The sequence below is a fragment of the Protopterus annectens genome, chromosome 2.part0 (genome assembly GCF_019279795.1).
Source record: "Protopterus annectens isolate FY-2018-M chromosome 2.part0, PAN1.0, whole genome shotgun sequence".
NCBI classification, from domain to species: domain Eukaryota; kingdom Metazoa; phylum Chordata; order Ceratodontiformes; family Protopteridae; genus Protopterus; species Protopterus annectens.
In genome coordinates, this window is record NC_056728.1 from 1202991082 (window position 1) to 1203009754 (window position 18673).

The 18673-nt window shown below is 40.3% G+C and overlaps 1 protein-coding gene across 1 annotated transcript in view; it reads right to left on the bottom strand.

Moving 5' to 3' along the window:
- CCSER1 (coiled-coil serine rich protein 1) overlaps positions 1-18673 on the bottom strand; it is a 2683941-nt gene that overhangs the window by 1913092 nt on the left and 752176 nt on the right. The window contains exon 2 of the mRNA XM_044060390.1: positions 5675-7021. Coding sequence (XP_043916325.1) covers positions 5675-7021 — 1347 coding nt within the window. The remainder of the gene's footprint in view (positions 1-5674; positions 7022-18673) is intronic.

Genomic DNA, 18673 nt, shown 5'->3' on the forward strand with positions numbered 1-18673 from the left:
AGTGCCTACTAAATCTAGGAGGCTGAACTTGTAAACAATCTTTAACAGTTTGCATAGATTTAGCTTTATCTTCCATCTTTTTAAGAACTTCCTCAGCCTTGTTGCCAAACAGGCAGTCCTGATTTAAAGGAGCATCCAACAATTTAGCTTTAACATGATCAGACAAAGATTGCTCCTTAAGCCAAGCATGCCTTCTGAGCACAGACCCAGTAACAGCAGTCCTGCAAGAGGCCTCTAATGAATCAAAACTACATTGCAAAGTATGTTTTCCAACTTGTTCGGCAGAATGCATTAAATCCTGTAATTCTTTATTTTCCACACAGTCAGGAATCAACATCATTTTCTGTTTAAGCAATCCAATAACATGTTGCCGATACTTTAACATATGAAACTGGCAGTTTAAAGCCCTAATGGCCAAGGTTGCAGAAGTGTAAACCTTCTTACCCCATTTATCCAGCGCCCTGGAGTCTCTATCAGAAGGGGTAGGATTTTTAGAGGTGGAAGCCTTAATGCCCTTGGGCCACTGTGAAATAGTATCTGGATCTGCAATAGGATATTTGAAAAGGAACTTGTGGGACTCAGGGACCCTGTAGTATCTGTCAGGTTTTCTGGGAGCAGGAGGCAGGGAATCAGGGGCCAAATTAGATTTCTAAAAAGCATCATTAACAATATCTAGTACAGGAGGAATAGCTAAAGGCCTATGCTAAGGTAGGAGAAGGAAATCCTTAAGCTTCATTTTTGAATCAGAAAATCCCTGGCTTTCCCAATGGAAATGCTCCCTTAGAGTATGTAAGGTTTCCCCAAAAGAAAAATCCTCAGGAGAGGAAGCAGAGGGAATAGAGTCCTCTGCATCAGAATCTTCATAAGTAGATAAGGGCAAATCCTGATCATCAGAAGAATCAGAAAAAAACAGAATCCTGATCAGAAGATTCATAATCAACTTCAGTCTTAGGTCTCTTAGAAGGGGGGGGGGGTTGGCTACCCCTGATTAGAGTTATTATATCTTCAGTAATTCTTATCATTTGTTTTTTAGGCATAGAGGCCTGAGCATGTGGCCTCGGAGTCGTTTTTTTTAGACATGGAACAAGATTTAGGCCTAAGTAAAGAAGGAGGCGTCAGTTTAATTTGCAAGTCCGTAGGCCTGAATACACCCTCAGAAGCCGGTGCCTGCACAGCGGACCCATCCAAGGTAGAGACATCCGCGGGTTCCATAGTTGAAGCATCTCGTGGCATAATGGACTCCGAATGGGTCTCAGAAGAGGCCTGTGAATCAGAAGTAGCGGGTATCAGGGGCTGCAAAAGCGTCTCACTGAGTACCGGTGAACTGGTGACTGACTTAGGAGAAGCGTCGTCGGCAGTTTTGGACCTTGGCAGCCTGTCTCTGTCTTTATCTTTGCATTTTTTTCAGAATCCTGGTAGTCGGATGGCTAACTGATGACATTTCTGGATAATTAAACCTTGAACTGAAATATTTAGAGGCGAAAATATACCAACGACAGATAGTGCGCTGATTAAATAAAGCACAAAACCGACAGCAAGGTATGTCATGATCAGGGCCTAGGCAAGGAACACAATACAAATTAAAATCTTTATGAGGTATTTGCTTTCCACAAGTAATGCAATTATTAACTTTTACTGACATCGGTAAGGAGCAAGAAAATGTTTCCCCAACAAGGTACTTAGCTTTAGTTGAAGACTTCAGTTCTGAAACTCGAAAATGAAAATTTCAGGAGTTGGCCGATTGGCACTTGCGAACTGCTTCTGCTTTGGGCAGCGCATGGCAAGAAAGACTGATGTAATGGTGTTGGCTGCATGTTTTATACCCCTGACGACCTGACATCATGGAATAAAGGACAGAAACTGACGCAGGACCCAAGACTTTGTTAATCAAGCCGACTGAGGGCTACCTGCAAGCAGATAACCCAAATGTAATGACTGCAACAGTAAAACAAGAAAAACATCTCCTATTAGATGGTCATGGTAAACTTTACTCTTGCCAAGGAACAGATATCCAGGTTGTAATGTTTTGAAAAAGAATGATCTGATGACCACGTAGAGGCTTTCAAAATGGACTGAGTGCAGATGCTTCTTAGAAAGGAAGTTGTGGCAACAGTAAATGTAATAGAATAAAATCATACTTGCTATGGGAGAGTCTGCCATGGAATGAATACACAAAGGAGATGCAATGAGCTACCCTTTTAGAGATTATTTTTTACAATTATGTCTGCTCCCTACCTTGTCCAAATGGTACAGATAACATGACTCTTTTCTGGTTTCTTTTGTTTTGCCTAATTAATATATTAGCTGCCTAAGTACATCAAAGGAATTCAAGATCATTTCTCTTTGTTCTATCCTTCTGGAATATAAGAAAACACCCTTTTCACATGCAGACCTGTAGTTCCGAAACTTTCCTCATAGAAGTGATGACCACAAAAAACACCTCTGAGCAACAGGTACTTGAGGGATATGGAAGCAGCAGCAGTTGGTTTAAAAGGAGGCAGTGTTACTTTTTGTAGTGCGTGACCAAGATCCTGGAAGATAGTAAGCACATCCTCAGAAAATATGTGCCTGAAAGGAAGAGAAATAGATCATCTAAAGTGACAACTTTTAAGGTCTTCAAGATAGGATATATGACATACCACTTTTTGGGGTAAAGAAGCAACATTAAAAGTTCTGACCTTACCCTATTCATTAGAGGAAAAAAACACTGTTTCTCAGTCAAAAGGGAATCATCAACAGAATTTTTTGGCTTAGCATCCATTACTATTTCTGTCACATTGAGCATAACAGGGTTTGAGTGAAAGGCAGAAAATGGCTGACTAGCTTGTTTGATAAGGCATTTTCTACCTAGGTCCATGGAAGGGGTTTCCTTCTGTAAAGCATTTGTAGTTACCTGCTTTCTGAAGAAGCAAAAGGTATATTTTTGAAACATTCTACCTGTGGACCAGTTTGAGAAAATGTCTCTGTCTAACATCCAGTAATGAGGGTCCACTTCTGTTCTGATCAATTTAACTCCCGCCATGATGCCAAGTTATGGTACATATGATATCCTGAGGGTCATGCCAGCCTTCTGCATCAGAAACCATGCTTCCACTGCTGGTTTGGATAGGGTCACCATCAGAGCAGAGGAATGTAGTGCAGTGTGCAGAAGTTCCCTTGCTGTGATATGATATCAACTTGATGTGATGACTGAGAAACCTTACTCTCTCCGGTGAGGCTCAAGACAGTCTAGTGAAAAGGATGTGCTGCCAGGACAATAGCTGGAATTCTGCAAGATTCAGACAGACAGTGTCAGAGTTTTGAAATATAAATGGTTAAACTGAAGAGCTTCCAGAGTATATTCCAGAGTTCTTGCACTTATTAGACAACCATACATGTGTGGCTAAATGTAAACCCCTTTGGTTCTACAAAAGGCAGTTACAGAGACAGGCATCTTCTAAAGTGGATTATTCAGGAGCTGAGTTTTAAACTTGTCTGATGAGGGTAGTCCTCAGCCAGGCATGTCTCTTTATCACTGACCCTGACACTGTATCAACAGCAACATACCTGAATTTCATGGTGTACTTTCCTACCTAGGAAGGTTGCATAAATCTACTGCTTACCTTAGGACTTTTGGTGTCTCTTCAGCCTTGTCCTTTAACTGAGACAGTAGTGTTCCCTGGTACTTTAAACTGTGTGTTTGACAATATAGGGCTTGGGAGAACAGTGTGGCAGAGGTGTATACCAACTTGCAAAACTATTCTGGAATTTTTTTCCCTATAATTGAGAAGTGAGTTTTGGATTACAGCTGTTGCAGACCCTTGACAGCATTTATGGCCAGCAAGTCTGAAGCAGCAATCTGGTTTTTATGTTTAGATATTTGCAGGAATCCACAAGTCTGTAAAATTGGCCTGGTTTTAAGGGAGCAGATCAATGAAGATCTGTCTCCAAGGATGCACTTCTCTAAATGCATCTGCCAAGGTCTCTGCCATTGAAGGTACTGCAAAGGGATTTGTCTCAGGTGGAAGAGAACAATATGTTCTCACTGTACTACTCATAACTGAGATGGAAGGAAGGATACCTGGACCACATAGGCTAGTTGATCTGCTTCTCAGTCAGAAGAACATGGGATATCTCATCTTCACTTTACACTAGGGTTCCAACACTAACTGCTGTTTAGAATAGGTGCAGTTTCTTAATAAGGTATACAAAATATTGAGAGTACGTCATTAAGTTTTGACAGGGGAGCCAGAAAGCAGAATGGAATGAAGACTCACACAGCACATACTGAGTCAAGATGGCAGACATCATTTGCCTGGACACCTTAGTCTTGCATCTGGGAGTATCCACCTTTGAGGTCCCCATAAGTGGTTGGACACCAATGGCCTTAGGCTTGGAATTGGGGATATCTTCAGACATTAACACCTTGGAAATTAATATGCAAGCAATGGATCCAGATTCCTGCATTTAGACATGTAGACCAAATGATGACTGGACAATTCTGGCTAGGGAGGACATGCTCGCATCTAACTGTGTGATGTCCTTCTGACTGTCAATGCCAGAGGCCTAAGACTAATGTGTAGCTGCCCCAGTCTGCAGCTGAAACAGTGCTTCACCAAACCCAATGCCTTCAGTCCTGGGGAGGTCTTTGGCTCATACAGAATATTGTTCTTCTCGGTTATTTCCTTCAAGCAAGGGTACTTGCCTTTTCCCCTTTTTTGTGGGACATCCATTGTAGGAATGGCTAATGCCATAATGGCCTTGGTCAAAATGCACAGACTATATTTTTCTTCAGTCTTGGAGAGTCTTTGCATCTGGGTTGATTAAACTCTGGTTAAAATGCACACAGTGAGTTAAACATGTTATCATGCACACACTGTGCATGGAAGTTTTTATGCAAGATCTGCTTCCTACATGAAATGCACCTAGGAACTTTAACTTCTGACAATCATATCTGACACCCCAAAAAATTACACCAGGCTTAAACATGAACAGTACAATAAAAGAGATAAAAATGTTTCTTCTAGCGGGAGGAAGGAGGGGGGGGGGGCATTTGAAAACTCTAGAAGCCAGACCAAACCAATTGACTAATGAATGTTGAGACAGTATGTCTTAATCTGCATTCCTATTGGGGCAAGAAAGAACTGAAAATATTAGAGGTTGACCCTCTCCTACATGTTTGATACCCAACTGGGACAGCATCCACCCAGTCAGGTAGGGGATAACTGCAGACCTCTAGAAGCCAGACTAGATGCCAGTCCTTCTGTGGCAAAAGTCCCAAGAACTTATCATTACCACAACAAGAACTAATAAAGTAAATATTAATTTGGAATCAGGAGAAATTATTTTTTGCAGAAATGAGGATAAAGCTGCAACTGAGTTTTCCCCCATTTTGATTCACTCTCAAGTTACCAATGGGGGCTATTACAGAAGCTATGCTCTGCAGCAAAGGAGTTACCTCTATCTCTTCTTAGGTGACAGGTAGGGTCAGCAGTGGATGTGCTTAGTTCCCATTCACAGTACTGTTTCTTTCAATTAAAGTAATACCATCACATTATTAAGCGCACATTTTATATAAACTGTGAAAATAGTATCATAACAGTTTAGCCATAATGGTATTTATTCCTTCTTCAGTTTTCCATTTTAATGAAAAAGGCTTATAAAATCATTGTCATAGTTGTTTTTCATACAATACCTTTAGAATGCCATGCTTCGTTGCTCAGTGGGTTTGGTGGAGACTGACAGTCAACAGCTTTGTGAACTTCAGTAGTTTTTGTTTCTGAGGCTTTTGTTATGTTTGCCACAAACTCAGCATATCCATTCTGAGGCTCTGGCAGAGCTTGCTGTAACATAGGTATATGGCTAGTATCAGACGTCTGGGACTTTTCAGACACCACTGGGTCTGGGGGCCTGACCTGTTCCTCAGTGGCTATCAAACTGTCTTTATCATCAGAAATCCATGACAGCGCTTCAGTTTGGCTAGCAGCAACATGTCCATCTATGCAGACAGCATCAGTAATTTCTTCCTCATAAATGATTTTTGTTTCCTGAGTAGGGCTGTACATGTCACATGATGCTTGGTCTGGCACAGGAAGAGCATCAGGTGTGAGAGAAACCTGAGAAGTAGCAGCACAGTGACCGATGTCTTCAGTGTGAGTGTATGAGTTCCCACAGTTAATGAGGGCAGCAGCTTCTGATACACAATCCTCAGTCAATGGAAAAAACTCTGATGGAGTGGGAAGAGTGGTATGTTCAGTAGAAAGTAGTGGGGACTCCAGCGTGCTATCTGTAAGCTCCACAGAATGTGCCGTGAGGGTCTGCACAGTCAGCGTCTCACTTTCCAGTGGTCTTTCTGCATTCTTGGGGCTTCGGGTATGAGCCAGTGATGACGGTGGTGGCGCTAGAGTAAGGGACGTCTGCTTAGCAAATTTATATTGCGATGAAAACGACCTGGGAATTAGCTTCCTACTAGACGTTTTGGCAGAACGCTTATTGTTCTCCTCAGTGAAGCCTGAATCATCATTCTCATGCTTTCCTGAACTTAAACAGTTGATAAATACACTTCTGCTGCCTGAATGTTCTTTCTCCTTTTCAAAATCCTCTGTCGCAGATCTGGTGATCTTTTTGCTGCGTGATCCTGAAAATCCAAAAGAATGCCTGCTGCGGTTTTTACAATTTTCCTCGAGTTCCAGCTTTTGTAAACTGCTTTCTGTAGAGTGAGTACCATTAGAGACACCACTGTTCTGATCTCTGGACTCTGATTTCTGGTCAGTCCCCTTCTTACTGTGAAATGCAAGGGAAGGTGTTCGGAATATGCTCCTCCGCTTTCCTGCACTGCTCGAGCTGGAATTAGTACTTGATGGAGATGAGGTGTGCAGTCCATTACCATTGCTTGATGAGGGTGAGCTTGGCAGGGTGTCCTGTCTTTTTACAGTGGACCTTCTAAATATTGGCAATCTAGAGACCAATGTGGAGCGTCTGTGTACTGAATCCCCCATCAGAACTAGGAGTGTGTATGGCTTCAGCAGGCTAATTGGACAATCTGTATAAAAACAAACACACAAAATAAATGATGGCATCTCAACAGGTCAGAAATCAATCCCCTGTTTCAGTTAACTGATACAGTCAATAAATTTGCTCACTAAATCTACCATCAGGTTTTATTACAGTTATTACAGAGGTACTTAAAGTCCCACAATATGGCAGACAAGGAATAACATCCCAGCTTACAGTTTTGAAAATTATGTTTACTCTCCAAGACTCTAACTCAAGCAATTAAAACATTTGATTACACAAGCCCATAATGTTGTTTCAGAGATATGTGGATTGTATTTGCTTTCGCGTACCCAGTTTTTTTCAAGCATTTAAGTACAATAATTAAGCAAGAGATCCAGTTATAATCAGTAGCTGAGTAGTGACTGTATTTAGAAATCAATGAATCTTACACAGACATGCTTATGGTTAAGGTTATGATGCACTGACATACTCTGTCTGTAGTATCTGTGCCAATGAAATATTTATTGCTAAATTACATTACCCTGGGTCTAGGTTACTAAACTTAGACCTAACTGCTCAAGAACACAAGAGAGGCTGAAACAAAATCTCTGAAGCAAGAAGATCAACTATGGGTTTCTGCAAGGGAGCAAGCAAAGCAGAGTACACCTCCTAGGCACAGAGTTACACGCCTGCATCCCCTATACTTATCAGAATCAACTCTGTGACTGTACCAACATGATAGAAAGGTGGAAACCCTGTTAAGGATTTTTTATTAGCATTTTTCTTTTTCAAACCAGCTATAATTATAGCTTTCAGACAATCTACTTCCTGTGGGTTGCACACATTGAAATCCTCAGTTATTCATGGATTTATTTTTGAGGAGCAAAGCAGACTAGAATTTAAGAGCCACTTTTCAGTAACAAACTTGCTTTAGCTAAAAAGGAAAATAATGTATAAACTGCTTAATGTTGATTCAGACAGGCAGACAGAAAACAGTAATAACCAATGAGTTTACAGGATGACATGGTTGTCCACAGACTGAATGATACTATCAAAATCAGTTATTTAAAGTACATTTTAATTTATCTGTCTATCTATATGCAAACACACACACACACACACATGGGGGCAGACACACACCCATACACGCACGCACGCATACATGCACGCACGCACACACACACACACACACACACACACACACACACACACACACACACACACACACACAAACACACACACACACACTCATACTGCATATATGCTCAGTTAGCCTGCTATCAAAATAAGCTATGAAAACAAGCACTATCACACAAATAAAGGAGTGCAGATTAAAAATGAAAACTGAAAAAAGAGGCTATGAGACAATATGAATATATATATATATATATATATATATATATATATATATATATATATATATATATATGATATACTATAAAACAGGCGTTGTATACCTGCTAGTTTTCAGTACCACAGTAGCATATATAAATATGATACAAGAGACTGAGTTTATAAGCATGTGGAAGCAGTCAGGTGAATTCAGTTAGACCTGCATAGCACTGACATTATGCTTGGCTACTTAGGAACCTTTGCAGGATGACCACAAAGGTATGGACACTTCTTTTTTAATAAGAATGAGATACAGTTTCAGAATTTCGAGTCTTGAATGGAAAAGCTCATACTACCAGTTCCTAGTGATTGCTGTGGAATGAGGAGAAGTTATCACAGTGAGCATGTGGACTATAGTTTCATGATGTGATGTCATATTGCAGCAACTGCTGATTAGTTGTGAAAGTGAGAGTCAGCTAAAGTAATCTGAAGGTCAGTGATCAGAAGATGAGTATAGTCTATAAAAGATTTCTGTTTCTCTTTCTCTCTCCCAACTTACTTTTTGTAAGAAGACATGGTGGTGTATACACTTAGGAGAGTTTTGCATCAAACAACATACATATTTTACTGAAGTTTTGAAGTGCTGTAGCCTAAGTAAGGCAAAGTAAGTTTTTGGTATTCCATGGTGGTACAGTGGTAGCGTTGTTATCTCACAGCAAGAGGTTCTCCCATTTGATTCTCGGCTTGGCTTGGGAGTGCCTTCTGTGTGGAGTCTGCATGTCCTCCCCGTGGTTGGGTAGTATTCGAAAGACATGCGTGCGTAAATGGGCATGCCTTCGTTGAAGGTTGGGCGTTGAGCTGGCACCTCAACGTTTCGTAAAAATCTACTGCCAATCATTATTGGATCGGAGTTCCGCTGTTGCGACCCCTTACCAGGAAAAAGCCGAAAGACAAACAACAGGTGTAAAAAATCCCTTCTTTAATACAGTCTGAGCTTCACAGATCTGCAAAGCCTACAGCAAGCACTTAACAAGGTCTAAACTTTTCCACCCCAGAGTTACTCTTCATGGAAAAAGATTGAAAGATTGAGGCTGAGCAGTTATCCATGGCTGAACAGTTTCAATGCAGCCACTTGATGGACAGAATATGGTCTAGTTTGCTAAAATATTATTTACTATTTGTACAATAGCAATTAACAAGAAATTGTTGGTGCCTTCATGATAAAGTTTCTTTTCTTACAAAAAAAAAATATTCTACGATCACTAAACAGCAGACTGGGTAGCAGAGTGATACAATAATTAGCACTGCTACTTGATGGTAATTGGTGATTGATCCTAAAACTGCTGCTTCATACTGATTGGTTCTCTGAACTTGTTAACCACCAGCATGCCTTCGGTGTGACTCATGCATATTCTCCCTGTATCTTTATGGGCTTCAACTAGGTACATCAGTCTCCTCTCACATCTCAAAGACATACAGTTAAGTTAACTGGCATTCCTCCAACGTGTCCATAGATGTGCATGCTAAGTGTGACAGAGAACTTATGTGTGCATTCTGCAAATGACTTGCATCTTATCCAGGATTAATTTTCTGTCTTGCAATCAGTAAAGGTTTGGATAAATTTGGTCATGCCTGCACCCCTGGATACAGTGGGGGATCAGAGAATGAACAAATTAATGTAGAAATAAAACTGCATATCACGGACGATGATAACTCAATAGTGCAGAAGGCAAAATTATATTTATACAGGACAAAGAAGAAGAAGCTATTAGAAGCTTTAACAGTTTTTGTAAAAACAGCAAACAGCAGGAAGTTCAACACAAACCCTTGGAAACATCAGTTACTGCCAGATTGAAACAGTTTGCTTTGAGACAGAAATGTGTATGTTCTGTTTTGAATATAAGATCAGTGCAAGTATACTGTTAAATCGTCCATACCAGGGACATGAAGTTCTCTTAGTAACCAGGAGTGTGAGACTGAGTCAAATACTTGTTCAGGCCCACAAATAAAACAAAACACTTTGAAGCGTTTCTTGCATGATTTAAATGGCAATACTGAGAGAAATTAGGACAGTGAAGGTACTGTGGCCCCATAAAAAAAGTGTTGAATTGTTATTTCTGAGGTCACATGATTTGAAATATTCATTCAGCTAGTCAGACACAAACATTTCTTAATAATCTGCACATTAAATACCTTTATTAAGTACACACACACACACACACACACACACACACACACACACACACACACACACACACACACACACACAGGTGTACAAGAAACTGGCTACCAAATCTTAATTCTTGTTACGCGCTCAAAATTCCATTCCAGACTTAAAAGCCAAGTAGCCATTATCCTTCAAAGAAATGGTTCCTCTCGCAAATATGATAGATCACTTTCCATCATTTTCTTATCCCCCAAGTCTCTAATCACAGAAACCTACAAATAAGTCAATACTTAATTATGTACAATACCATCTCTCAAACAATCTTGGATCCAGAGAAGGCTGTCTCACTGAAACTGCCCTCCTTCAGTTCTGTGGATGATAAAAGCTACATTCATCCAAGAAATGTGCCATGTTTTCATATTTATGACATTGTAAAATACCACCTACTACTTCAATACTGAGACTAATCAGTTCTTTTCATAGTTTTACAGCTTCCAGATGGAGCATTTTCAGTACATTAAACGTTTGCTCTACTTCATCATATCAATGTTAGAATACCACACAACATTTGTCCTAGGTCCATTCTTCATTAGCACTGATGGAAATTATATGAACTGCCACAGTAGACCATCAAGCCTAAATCAATACACAGATGACTCTACCCTGCTTTGCTCAGGTCCTAACATCGAGCAAGTTTCCAACCATCTCCAAAGTAGCATTTCAAGAAGTGTCTTCTAAACGCAGGTCTCTACCTCACAGTAAACAAAACCAAAGATATCCTCTTGCCCCTAACATAAGTTCTTCCATTGACCTAATTCACTGCAATTTTCTTTTAGGGACAATTTCCTCATTGGGGTGGTTAAATTACAAAAATTACTCAGTGTCTCACCAGACTTGGTCAAACATTCAATAATCAAAAACAATGACTAGCAACTAAACTATAACATGATTGCAAGGCTGTAGCTAGTTACACAGTTGGTTACAGGTCTACACAGTTGGTTACAGGTCTACAACTTATGCTTTCTCAGAATAAATAGCTGTAGCAAAAAATACTTTATCTATGACTTCACACAGTAAAGTGGCCAGGAAGAGCACTTGATGGATACCACTGACTCAAGGGAGAAGATGAAAACAAAACTGATTGCCTAATAAAAGTTAAAGCACAGGGGCCATATTAGTTGCCTCCCAGGGTCATTAGAATCTTATTTATTTCAATTTGAAGAAGCCATGTATCTCATAAATGAGGATTATTATTCCAAAAGGAGAGAAATAGGCAAATGTTTAAGACATTCTAAATATTCAAACATTAAAAATACTAGTATATAACTAGGTTAGATGTGTTGCAAGTAGATGCCATTCAGAATGGTATAGGAGAGGTGATTTTACAAGGCAATAGACCATTTGCCTATGGGTTAAAAGCTTCTAGAGAATCACAAAAGGTATACACTTACCTAAAAAATTAACTGCTATCAATAGTGTATGGAAGTAATAAACAGACCAAAACTCTTGAAATGCACATTCAGAATGTCATTGTACTGTGCAACCAAGTACTAATGAGGGTTTTGTTTAATCTACAGACGAATGATCTAAAAGTGAAATTCAGATGATGCATTGAATTGCTCTGATTATATCTGGTGAGTAAAGCATATTTACTGAACAAGCATTATGAACTGTTAGAAGAAGAGTTAGACATTCTTTGGGGAAGACTGCAGTTACAAATGACAGAGAAAAAGTAAAAGAATCTCATAGGTGTGCTGCGACTGACTTAGAGATGCAGTTACTAAAATACATTGTAAAGAAAGTATGGCTTGTGTAAACATCATCAGTAAGAAATTAAATACAGCCTTACTTTTTTTAAGGAAACTTTGTCACATAGAGTAGAAGGCATCATAGGTTGTCTTGATCATCTCCTCCAAAATAATCTTTTAGCTGACTGCCAGCATGGCTTTAGGCCTTATCATAGTACTACAACTGCACTCCTATCCTTCTCTGACTCTATTAATAAAAATCGAAACAACAAATTGCTCTCCTCTGCTCTCTTTCTAGACCCCTCCAAAGCCTTTGACATGGTAAACCACCCTCACAAACTCAGGAACCTCATATGGCCTTCCTGAAAACACTGGAGGGGATAAATGTATCTCCGAACACCATCATACTAGGTGACTTCAACTACCCTAATATAGACTGGGAACACTACTCAAGCCCAAACACTCTAGCCCAAAAGTTCCTGGAATTCATAAACTCAAATGCCATGGAACAACTAGTCACCATCCCCACAAGAGGAGAAAACATACTTGATCTCATCATCACGAACATGGGAGCACAATGTTCAATGCCGGAAGTATACCCCTCACTGGTGAGATCTGATCACAAACTAATCTCGCTGGAGGTCCTCATCCCCCCCCCACCCGAAATGAAAAAGACCACAGTAAAGAACTTCGCCGACTTCATACTTCTAAAGACTAGTGTGGTCTCCTTTAAGGCCCCTGAGCCAGCGGTTAACATTACTCAAACCGCTGAATCACTTACAAATGCCTTCTACCAGCACCTGCAGGGCTGCATGGATCAGGCAATCCCAAGCAAAACAAAGACTCTTTGTACCAAAGGCAAGCGTCCAGTCTGGTGGACCCCAGCCATAAACAAACTCTACAACAAAAGGAGAAAGCTACTACAAGATAGAGCAAAATCCTTAAAAGGTAAGACACCGCTAATCACTATAAGTAAAAAGCTAAGAGCTCTCATAAAATCATCCAAAGCTAATTTTGAGAAAAAAATAGCTAAGGACTCTAAAGACAACCATAAGGCATTCTTTAGCTATGTCAGAAACCTAGGAGGAAACTCCCAGATATGCTCAGAATTAGTTCAAAATGATGTGAAGATTACTGATCCTACAGACATTGCCAACATACTGGCTGAAAGGTTCAGTGCAAACTTCTCCCCTAAAGGAGAGATATCTATACCAAATGATTGTAGCCCCCCAAACATCTCTAATGCCCAGATGAGAACTGCTCTCTCCAAGGCAAAGAACACAGCATCCATGGGACCTGATGGTGTCCCCGGCTGTGTGCTCCATAAACTCAATGAGGAATTAAACCCACAGTTAGGACAGCTGTTTAATCTTAGTCTCACCTTTGGATACGTACCCAGGGAGTGGCGCACAGCGACTGTGGTCCCACTCCACAAAGGCGGTGCCTCCACCGACCCTGGAAATTACCGTCCCATTAGCTTGACAAGCCTTATCTGCAAAGCCATGGAGAGGATCATAATGGATCTCATAAATAAAGACATAGGGAACTTGCAGACTTTGGATCCAACCCAGTTTGGCTTTGTCAAAGGCAGATCATGCCTTCTAAACTTGGTTGACTTTTGAAACAGTCACCAAGGCCATTGACGAGGGAAAGGCAGTCCATACAGCCTACCTTGACCTGGCGAAGGCTTTTGATACAATACCTCACTCGGGTATCATTGAAAAACTCATCAACTTAAATGTAAACCCATACATTACAAGATGGGTTGCAAACTGGCTGAGTGACAGAACCCACAGGGTCAGAGTTGCTGGCGCCATGTCAGACTCAAAGCCTGTCACAAGTGGTGTCCCACAGGGCTCAGTCCTGGGCCCACTCTTGTTTGGCATCTACTTTTCTGAAGTACAAGCAAACACAGGAGGGTTATGGCTGACAAAGTTTGCAGATGACTGCAAACTGGGCCGTAGTGGAAAACACATCCGACACAGATATCCTTCAGAAGGGTCTCACAGAAACGGATAATTGGTGCCAGAGCCATGGCCTAAAGTTAAATGCCAAGAAATGCATAGTCATACCCTTCGGGAAAAATCAGGTTACCCCTAGCTACCATATAGGTGGCAATCCCCTGAACACAGAAGAAGTTATTAGGGACCTGGGAACCCAGGTTGACAGTAGCCTTTCATTCGACACTCATATTGCTAAAGTAGTTAGGAAGACCTTCTACATTGCCCACCTTATCATGAAGGGATTCACATCTAGATCAAGGGAAGTCATAGTCTCCCTATACTCATCACTCATCAGACCAATGATCGAGTACAATGCCCCATTCGGAATGTATCTGACCCGACACTTGCAGCAGCTGGAGAGGCCACAAAAGTACCTCACCAAAAGGATAAAGGGTCTCAAAAATCTGTCTTATGCTGCCCGACTGAAAGAACTCCAGTTATATTCAGTTGCTTACCGCTTGCTCAGAGGTGACCTATGCCTGACATACAAGGCCATGTCAAACCCAGATTTGATGAACATGCTTCATCTCAAAAATCTAGATCCCTCAGAGCCACAAGGGCGGAGACTTAAACCTCGACACGGTTATTAATAGGACGTGCTGGAGGGATAGATTCATCACCCAAAGACTCCCTATGCTGTGGAACAAAATCCCGGTTTATGTGAGGCAGAGCACCTTGCTGGCCTTGTTCAAGAGGAATCTTGACCAATGGATGGGAGATCGCAGATACACCCCAGGGGTTACCTCAGTGTCACTGCTCGACAGAGGCACAGCAAAATAATGGGCATAGTTTCTCCAAACTAAAGGGGTGGCGTAAGCCACAAAACTATGGGCTAGGCTTATAAATGCCCTCGGGCAGATAGCCTAGTATGAACCTATGAACCTATGAACCTAAATCATCATTTAATGTTAGATACACTTACTTCACTTTCAGTTCACACTCAGGCTGTCAAATGGTTTAAATTCTATCTTGGAAATAGACAACAAGCAGTCCTCTGGGACAACAACCTATCTACTCTACTCCCTATCTCCCTTGGAGTCCCACAAGGCTCTATTCTGGGGCCCCTCCTCTTTTCTATATTTATCAATGACCTGAAAACATTACTACCCCAAACCACCTGTATTCAATATGCCGACGACTCAACATTAATCTGCATTGCAGCATCTACTGCTAAAACCCAGTCTAACACGCAAAAAGTGTTTACCTTAGTTGAAAACTGGTTCTCCAAACTCTGTCTCCTCCTTAACCAAAAAAAAACCAAACTTTTACTATTCACCCCTACCCAGAAGTCTCCCTCCATAGATTTCACAGTTATATCAAACAACGGCACTGTAATAGCACCTGACACAACTACCAAACTATTAGGTGTAGCAATTGACCATAATCTCAACTTTGACACTCACATTAACCTTACCATCAAATCAGTGAATAGAAAACTTGGTTCCCTCTAAAGGGTAAAACCCTTCCTTACACCTACAGCCAGGACTACTATTGCCCAAACGCACCTACTATCCACCCTTCTCTACGCCTCCCCAATTTATACTAATCTATCCAAATACAATCTAAATAAGCTGGCCACATCTTACAATAACATTGCTAGATTCGCCACTGGATCCCCTTTCCATACTCACCACTGTCAAAACCTAAAACAACTAGGATGGCTGGAACTCCAAAACCAGATGCTCTTTTAACGATTAGCTATCACCCACAAAATCTTATGGCATCCTACAAATATTCCCTTTCTCTCTAACCTGATCAACCCATATAAAAATCTCAGTACCCTATGCTCAGCAAATAAGCTACTAGTTGCAACCCTTAAATCCAACAACAAATCTGGCAATTGTTTATTTACTAACTCTATTGGAAATTATTGGAATTAGCTTCCTAGTAAACTGACACCCCTTACATCTACTCCACTTTTCAAAAAGCTATTAAAAATCTTCATTAACTCACAATGGCTATGCCTATGTACTAAAACCATCTGAAGCACACTTATCTCTATTAACTTTTTTTTTCTAATTTTATTAAGTTTCTGTGTTAAAATTCTGTGCTTAAACTGTCTGAATATAGTCATGTATTGATCTTTGTAAATAGTTAGCTCTTTGTTCTTTGCCTACTATGTCTAATCTTTTCTCATGTAATTTAAACATAGGCCTATCGATAAGGGTATTTTTTTATATATATCATTTGCTATATAACTAATGTTGAGCTTTTCTCCCCGGGCCTCTACTGAAAATGGACATATATCCAGTTAGACTAGCCCGGTCAACAAATGTAAAATAAAATAAACAAATAAAAATATTGTGGCTAGAAGTAGGAGTTTGTTGGAGTAGATGAATTCAGCAGGTGTATGGATATGTACATGATTTTGTAAGGAAGGGCATTTTTCAGGATAATATATTACATAATGGGCTATCTGTAACTGAGAATGTGAGAGCCAATTTAATAATTCCAAAAAGTAAAGTTGCTTCATAGCATTGTTCAAGTTTGCTTAACTGTGTGGCTGGAAGGCTTGGAAGTATAGAGGAGATATGGGGGAAGGGTACTATATAAGTACAGGCTAGTGTCTTTCTTCTGATGTCTGCCAGGAATGGTTTTGTTCTGTATATGATCCCACATTTGATGATGGTTTGAATATGTTGGTTGAGCATTAGCTTTTATCTACAGCCACTCCTATGAGTTTAGCTTGTTGAATTATGTGAACTGAAGTTTTATTGGATGATGGGATGAATCAGGAGGAGACTTAATCTGAGTAATGTTTAGGGGTGAATAGCACTTTTTTATTTACTGCGGCTGAGTACTAGGTATGTGCCTTGTAACAATTTTACACTGTTTGAGAACGCTACTTGGGATAGTTTTTGCAGTTCATGGAAGATAGGAGCAGAACTGATGAGGGTGGAATAATTAGCATATTGGAGAATGACTAAAGGTTTGCAGGCCATTTCAAGGTCATTAATGCATATGGGGAATAGAAGCAGACCCAAAATAGACTCTTGTAGGACTCTTATTGAGATATGAAAGAAGGCAGAGAATCAACTTTAGTACTTCACAGACTGCAATTGATTAGATAGGTAGGTGGTTATGTCAAGGTGGGTGTGGAGTGGCTGGTGTTATCCAGTTTATCTAGGAGTTTTTAGCATGACAAGGTATCAAATGCCTTGATCGGTCCAGTAAAATAGCAGAAATTATGTTGTCTGCATTTCTGTTGAGAGTCACAGAACTTAGGAAGCTAAGTAAGGCAGGGGTTGTAGTGTGGTAGGCCCTAAACCAATACAGAATGGGGGATAGCAGGTTAGATTCCAGAAGGTATTTAAGTATTTGTGAATATGTACACTTTTCTGGGATTTTTGACAGTGGGAAAATAGCAAGTGGATAATAGTTGGAGAGCTCAAATGAATTTCTTCCTTTATGTAGGGGAATATTATAACATTGTTTCCAGATGGATTAGGCATAGGATTCCTGGATGGCACCATTAATCAAAATGGATACAGGGTAGGCAGGAATGTCAGCAGCTATTCTAATGTATTCTAATGTAACCTTCATGCATGGATATTCCATAACAAACCTGACATCTTAGCCATTTCTGAAACCTGGCTAAAACCCCACATTAAGGATGCCGAGATATTACCACCAAACTACTCAATCATTAGATTAGACAGACCCTACAAAAAGGGTGGTGGAGTAGCTCTACTCTATCCATCCTCCCTATGCCTAACACCTTACAACAAAACCATTCCCCAGTTTTCTAATGCAGAACTACTGCTAGCTCATCTCCAACTAAATACACACAAATCCATTGCTATAGCCTCTCTCTACATTCCCCCTGGAGATAATATCCCAATACTTGAAAACATCCTCTCCTGGCTATCAAGTAACATTAACAATGAAACTATAATCATGGGAGATACCAACATTAATTGGTCCTCCATACAGTCACCTACACACCCCTCAACATCAACCTTTTCAAATACTCTCAATTAATCAACACAATAACTAGGCCATCCAAAGACTTCTCAAGGGCAACATCTTAGACTGGATTCTAGTCTCCCATCCCCATAACTACACTGACAGTGGAACCCTTCCTGACCCCTCAGTGATCATCTTCCCATCTTCACTACACGTCTTCCAACTCCTTACAAGTTACTCACAATTACATAACTACCAGATTCCATAAAAATTTCAACCCTGAAGCTTTTCCAGTAACCTTAAATCTATTAATTGGACTCCTTAAAACCCTACCACTTCGAAAATGCAGTATCCCACTTTAACACTACCTTCCTAAACATCCTAAATAATCGTGCTCCCCTAATAACCAAAAGAATAAAAGGAAAGCAGCCCCTGGCTAACTAAAAATACAATTACTTCCATGACTCAGAGACAAAACATGGACACAATACAAGAAAACAAATCTACTTCAAACCTCAATCAATACAAAACTATCGTAACTC